The 7,394-nt window shown below is 42.9% G+C and overlaps 1 protein-coding gene across 1 annotated transcript in view; it reads right to left on the reverse strand.

Moving 5' to 3' along the window:
* Window positions 1-7,394, reverse strand: part of fer (fer (fps/fes related) tyrosine kinase) — a 15,272-nt gene extending 7,878 nt beyond the window's left edge. Inside the window, 7 exon segments of the mRNA XM_054612967.1 lie at window positions 1-100; window positions 205-388; window positions 1,367-1,466; window positions 1,660-1,833; window positions 1,998-2,129; window positions 2,831-3,022; window positions 7,151-7,394. The exon segment at window positions 1-100 is cut by the window's left edge and continues 38 nt beyond it. Of these exon segments, the coding sequence (XP_054468942.1) occupies window positions 1-100; window positions 205-388; window positions 1,367-1,466; window positions 1,660-1,833; window positions 1,998-2,129; window positions 2,831-2,899 (759 nt within the window). The 5' untranslated portion in view covers window positions 2,900-3,022; window positions 7,151-7,394.

Raw genomic sequence — 7,394 nt, forward strand, 5'->3', positions numbered from 1 at the left:
GTCGATCTGCTCCACCGCCGCCGAGATCTCCTGATGAACTTTAACGATCTCCTCCGTCAGCAGGCTGCTGATCTCACAGTACTCCTCCAGGATACTTTTACTGCAGTAGTACACAGAGACGTATATATATTTATATATCACACAGACCGCTCACTCCTGTGTGTTTGTGTAAGCGTGTCAGAGGTCAGAGGTCACGTGACTCACAGGGCGAGCGTCATGTCCTCCTGCATCCTCTGCAGAGCGTCCAGCAGAGCCGGAGCGGCGCGGCTGCGGTGCTCGTCCTGCTGCGTTCGAGCGCCGCACACGGCCAATACGTACTGGTTGTGAAGGTTGTGCAGCTTCCCCGTCGCTTTGTCATAACGCTCCCGAGCACGCTCCGCCTCCCGGCCTGTGATTGGACGGGAGGAGGTGGGGGGTCAGTGATTCAAATACTTTAAATAACATTCTGAACACCAAAGCAGCTTCTGGGCGTTTTCTGTCAGATCTTTTTCAATACAATAATATATATATATATATATATATATATATATATATATATATATATATATATATATATATATATATATATATATATATATATAGTCCTGCTCCTCTATGTAAACAAAACAATCATGTCTAGAAGTAGGGAGAACTAAAAGATTCCTTTAGAGCAGAATAACTAATTATGTTATAATGACAAAACGAGTCATAACATAATTGGTTGGATTTTCTTTGATAATATATTTTACAAAAATTTGAAATAAATGGATTCTATTTATCCAACATTTTTAAAAGTGTCCACAAGTTTGTTGGAGAAAAAAAATGGAGGCTCTACGTGCTATAAATATTTGTAGTAGAAGTTTCACAGATTTGTTGTCACATGACTGTTGGTCTCAGAAGAATCAATCATGGCTTCATAGTTTCACTGAGGAGCTCAGAATTTAATGTTTTAACAGAATCTGGTTAAAGTAAACGGTTTATTTGTGGTGGGATTTTAAAAGAGACATGTAGAATAAAATATTGTTGATCAAATATTACAGTTCTAAGCTTTGTTTTGGCTGCTTTTTCTGATGGAAGCGTTCGTCACACATGATGTGTTCAAGGACCGTCGAAAAGATGAAAATCTGAAGATAATGACGGTAGAAGGAAATAAACGGTGTAGTTTTTGCAATTGTTTAAAAAAAATGTGTTTTGGGGTTCAGACGGTTTATCACATTTAGAAACAAAGAAATCAAAACGCTTTTTAAAAAACACCAGCACTCATCAAAAGGAAACACATTAAAAGAATCAGCAGAAAAATCACAACTATTCACAATTATTTTAAATGTCCCGAAAACAAATCTACTGAACATCTTAATTTCCACTTGATGAACTTTAAGATGTTTACCTTTAGTCAGAGCTTCTCGGTATTTATCTTTGGCGTTGTTAGCGTCGCGGCTCAGCTGACGATACGTCGTCTTCAGCTTGTCCAGGTCGGTCCTGGTTACCTAGCAACAACAAAACACCATCAACAACGGAGAGACAGGAAGAAGAGGAACGTCTCCACCATCAGTTCTCTTCAGGGATCCACTTCATTCAAGGCCAACACACACACAGAGAGTATTTGTGTATACACACACAGAGAGAGTATTTGTGTATACACACACAGAGAGAGTATTTGTGTATATTTTTCCAGCAGACCTTGTGGTTGTGGCTCTCCAGCTGCTGATGAAGACTCTGGTAGCTCTTCTTCACCTGCTGCTTGTCTCGGATCAACGTGGCCAATCGGTGAAGAGGACCAGAGTTCAGATCATCAGCGTGACTCCTCATGACCCGACCGAGGGCCTCCGTCTGACTGATCACCTGAGACCAGGACTGAGACAGAGAGAGACTGAGACCAGGACTGAGACAGAGAGAGAGAGAGAGAGAGAGAGAGACAGACAGACAGACAGACAGAGACTGAGAGAGCGAGAGAGAGACTGAGACCAGGACTGAGACAGAGAGACATGTGGACAGATCCACCAGGTGAGTCCTCTCACCTTGCTCACAGTGCTGACGTAATCAGCAGCTTCCTGTTTCTCCGTTTGCTGAGTCATGCTGAGCAGCAGAGCGGCGTATTCTTTATCGCTCTTCACTCGTAGCGTCATGAAACGCTTCACCGTCTCCAGCAGCTAGAGGGCGACATACAAGTACATGTTTAAATACTTTTACCTCGTACTTTAGTACGTAGCAGGTAGTGAACAGAGTACCTGAACAGGTAGTGAACAGAGTACCTGAACAGGTAGTGAACAGAGTACCTGAACAGGTAGAGAACAGAGTACCTGAACAGGTAGAGAACAGAGTACCTGAACAGGTAGAGAACAGAGTACCTGAACAGGTAGTGAACAGAGTACCTGAACAGGTAGAGAACAGAGTACCTGAACAGGTAGTGAACAGAGTACCTGAACAGGTAGTACCTGAACAGGTAAACAGAGTACCTGAACAGGTAGTGAACAGAGTACCTGAACAGGTAGAGAACAGAGTACCTGAACAGGTAGAGAACAGAGTACCTGAACAGGTAGTGAACAGAGTACCTGAACAGGTAGAGAACAGAGTACCTGAACAGGTAGAGAACAGAGTACCTGAACAGGTAGTGAACAGAGTACCTGAGCAGGTAGTGAACAGAGTACCTGAGCAGGTAGAGAACAGAGTACCTGAACAGGTTTGGTAAACTCTCCCTTGTGGTATTTGATTTTTCTCTCAAAGAACAACGGAAGTGATTATCCGGATGCGAACAATACGTAAACACTTTACACTTAAAGACTAGAAGTCGTCCACTTGTCTCCTGTTTCCTCACAGCCAATAAAACCAATCCGTGTGTAGAGACTTGTACCTTTAACTCCCAGTCCTGCAGCTTCAATAATCCCTCGTGGGAATTCCTCAGATCCCGACCGAACCCCATCCTCGATCACACACACACACACACACACACACACACCAGTCTTTCTCTCTCTCTTTCTCACCCACACACACTCTCTCTCTCTCTCTATCCACGAGGGCGAGCGGAGAATGATTGCATGGTCGTCTGTGGAGAGAGGTGATGAAGATTATTAGTAAAACAACAGAGATGAGTAAATATATTAATATATCTGAACATGCAGCTGATTACACTTGTATAGGAGTTTATATATTGTGTTATTGATACTTTTACCAAAGTAAAGGCTCAGAATGCTTCTTAAAAACCTTCAAAACATCCTCAAATTCCACTAAACTTAATCCTAGAGACTTAAAGAAACTTTCAAATTGATTCCACACAGACCAACATCTCAACCTTTACATTCCTGTGTATTAAGTTAAATGATATGCACATTAATGACTTATCAAAATAAACTTCAGTCCTGATCTAAATCACCTCTTAGATTATTTAAAACCTTCAAATATCCTCCATGTTATTGATTATGATGTCTTACAGGTAGTAATAATAATAATAATAATAATAATAATAATAATAATACTTTCATTTTATATAGCGCTTTTCTAGATACCCAAAGACGCTTTACATAGGGCGAAGACAAACAAAACAAAAAAAGAACACAAAGGAGCAAACAAAACAAACAAACATGCGACAGCTCTCTCAAGGACTTTGGACAGGTAGGGAGGTTGGAGATGAGCCGGTCGGTGTTGGGGATGTCTGTCTGTCACTGTCAAAACACCCTGCATCCTTTTCCCCAAAACACTCTCTAGACACTCTCTAGACTATAGAAAACACTCTTAAACATCCAAAACACTCTCTAGACTATATAAAACACTCTCTAGACCAGGGGTCTCAAACTCAATTTGGCTTGGGGCCACTGCTGGTATTGTCGTCTCATAGGAGGGCCACTTCAACGTTCAAGCACTACAAGAAAGCGCAATATTTTTGAAAATTTACTTTTTTATTTCCATGTTTTTAATAACTTATTGAAACATTGCACTGAACCAACACATACAATCCCTGAATACATTTGTGCTTTATTCTATTTCTTGCCAGAGACCTGGCAGCGCTTCTGCTCACACAGCTGAGCAACATTTGCCCTGATCAAGGTTACAGTAGAAACTCTGAGTACAGCTTCAACATGGGCATCACTAAGTACTTGCATTTATTAAAGTTCATAGTCAAGAAAAGTTTTTCACACAGATACGTGCTTCCAAAAAGGCACATTACCCGACTGAACATTTTTGACAGCTCAGGGAAGGATGGAAGTAATTCTCTCATGAATTGTCCAGTCATGTCTGCTTTTCCCTGTGCCTCTCTGAATTTAGCTTTTAGATCACTGTTGCACTGCAAGTCAATAAGTTCCATTTGCAACATACTTGGGACACTCTCCACATCAGCTGAGAAGGGGTCAGCAAACAGCTGGAAAGTGTCACAGCATGCCTTGAAGTCAGCAAAACGCTGATCAAACTCCTGCAGAAGGTTTTCACTAGCACAGGCATATTCACCACCACTGAAGGCTGTGCCCTCCTCCACAAGAGACCTGCATGTTGTGAAATGGCTGAGATATTTTACAGAAAGCTGAGTTTTCCACAATTTCAGTTTAGCGGAGAAGGCTTTCACATTTTCATAAGCTGCAGTGATAAGCTGACCAGGGCCCTGGAGCTTCAGGTTAAGGATGTTCAGCTCCTGTGTTAAGTCCACTAGGAATGCAAGGTCCATAACCCACCCTGGATCATCAGGTTCAGGAACATCCATTCTGTCATCTTCCATGAATTTCTTCACTTCTGCTCTTAAGTCAAAAAATCTCTTCAGGACACTACTAAATGATGTACTTTTACTAAAGTAAAGTACATCACCATATGTTGTAAAAAGGCCCTGAACTGGCGGTGCTGTAAACTCCTGGACCTGATGTAACTGATACATCTCAGGACAGCAGACATGACCTGCTGCACAGTGCCTGTTGGTGTACGATGCAGAACGACTGCTGGATCTGGAACCAGCGCTACCAGTCGGTCATAGACGGGCTCATCCGTGGTAATGCCCACCAGTCTGTTCACAGCTCCTGACATACATCCTTGGCTGTGGTGCGGCCGTGCATTGGACACAAACTCAGCAGCTCTTCTGCTTTATCGGGGACTGTTATTGCCGACGGACAGGTGTCGGTATGTGACTGCAGACCACATTAGGCTACATTATTTTCTTACTTTTCTTTTATCTCGCCGCGTACGCATCACTTTGATTTATTTTGTCAGAGAGAGACATATATACGTATAATGTCCCGCTGGGCAGCAACTTAAAAAACTTGTTTTTGGAGGTGTTGTGAACACAGCGCTGGGACGAATAGAAACGAGGCAGCCAGCCAGGCACGGAGAGAACTCTCCATGGCAACGCTGCTGTAACTCTCCATGGCAACGCTGCTGTCACTCTCCATGGCAACGCTGCTGTAACTCTCCATGGCAACGCTGCTGTCACTGTCACTCATTGAGAATGTTTCTCTGCTTGCATCAAGCCCGGTCGATGTCCCGCCCCCGAGAGCCATATACCCCACCGTGATTGGTAGGTTCGTTCAGCTCCGCACACAACACTGTAAAGTGCCATTCATATAAAACTAACATTAAACTTTCATATTAAGGTGGGGCCACAAAATATCGTCTAGCGGGCCGCAATTGGCCCGCGGGCCGCGAGTTTGAGACCCCTGCTCTAGACTATATAAAACACTCTCTAGACTATATAAAACACTCTCTAGACTATGGAAAACACTCTCTAGACTATAGAAAACACTCTCTAAACACTCTCTAGACTATATAAAACACTCTCTAGACTATAGGAAACACTCTCTAGACTATAGAAAACACTCTCCAGACTATATAAAACACTCTCTAGACTATAGAAAACACTCTCCAGACTATATAAAACACTCTCTAGACTATAGAAAACACTCTCTAGACTATAGAAAAGACTATATAAAACACTCTCTAGACTATATAAAACACTCTCTAGACTATAGAAAACACTCTCTAGACTATAGAAAACACTCTCTAGACTATATAAAACACTCTCTAGACTATATAAAACACTCTCTAGACTATAGAAAACACTCTCCAGACTATAGAAAACACTCTCTAGACTATATAAAACACTCTCTAGACTATAGAAAACACTCTCCAGACTATAGAAAACACTCTCTAGACTATATAAAACACTCTCTAGACTATAGAAAACACTCTCCAGACTATATAAAACATTCTCTAGACTATATAAAACACTCTCTAGACTATATAAAACACTCTCTAGGCTATAGAAAACACTCTCCAGACTATGGAAAACACTCTCTAAACACTCTCTAGACTATAGAAAAGACTATATAAAACACTCTCTAGACTATATAAAACACTCTTTAGACTATATAAAACACTCTCTAAACACTCTCCAGACTATATAAAACACTCTCTAAACTATAGAAAACACTCTCTAGACTATAGAAAACACTCTCTAAACACTCTCTAGACTATAGAAAACACTCTCTAAACACTCTCTAAACTATAGAAAACACTCTCTAGACTATAGAAAACACTCTCTAGACTATAGAAAACACTCTTAAACATCCAAAACACTCTTTAACCTACCAAACTCTCTGTAAACCTCCTGAACACCCAGAACTTCTCTCCTGGACACTCAGAACTTCTCTCCTGAACACTCAGAACTTCTCTCCTGGACACCCAGAACTTCTCTCCTGAACACTCAGAACTTCTCTCCTGGACACTCAGAACTTCTCTCCTGAACACTCAGAACTTCTCTCCTGGACACTCAGAACTTCTCTCCTGAACACTCAGAACTTCTCTCCTGAACACTCAGAACTTCTCTCCTGAACACTCAGAACTTCTCTCCTGAACACTCAGAACTTCTCTCCTGGACACTCAGAACTTCTCTCCTGAACACTCAGAACTTCTCTCCTGGACACTCAGAACCCTGCTCTCAGCCTTGCTGGCCTCCAACACTTTGAAGTCTGTTCAGACTTATTTAAACCCTTCATCGTCTCCGGGTCTTTAGATTCCATCAGGACTGCTGTGGAAGAGGAGCTAGGCTAACGCTAGCCGCTCCTCCCCATTGAAACCAATGGAGCAGCGGAGCTAGCAGGCTAGCGGGAGAAGCCTCCACCGGAGCGGCTGAATAACTTTATTTACAACAACGTGGAGACAAACAAACAGGTAAACAAAGGCAGGTAGGCACACTCACGGTGTCGGTGTGAGCTGCTCCGGCGGTGGAGGAGGAGGAGGAGGAGGAGTGGGAATGTCGGGAAGCAGGCTCGGTGTTTTTTCGACTTCTGGTCCGCTTTCCGGCAGCAGCGCTGCGGGTTTTTACGACAGCAGCTCCGCTCTCCTCCTCTGCTGCGCTGCTGCGTGTCCCGGGTTCTCCTCCGTTCTCCTCCGGGCGTCCGGCTACAGCTAAGCGGCTAACAGGGAGGGGCTTCCGGGGGAAA

This window comes from Anoplopoma fimbria, chromosome 14 (genome assembly GCF_027596085.1).
Source record: "Anoplopoma fimbria isolate UVic2021 breed Golden Eagle Sablefish chromosome 14, Afim_UVic_2022, whole genome shotgun sequence".
Lineage (NCBI taxonomy): Eukaryota > Metazoa > Chordata > Actinopteri > Perciformes > Anoplopomatidae > Anoplopoma > Anoplopoma fimbria.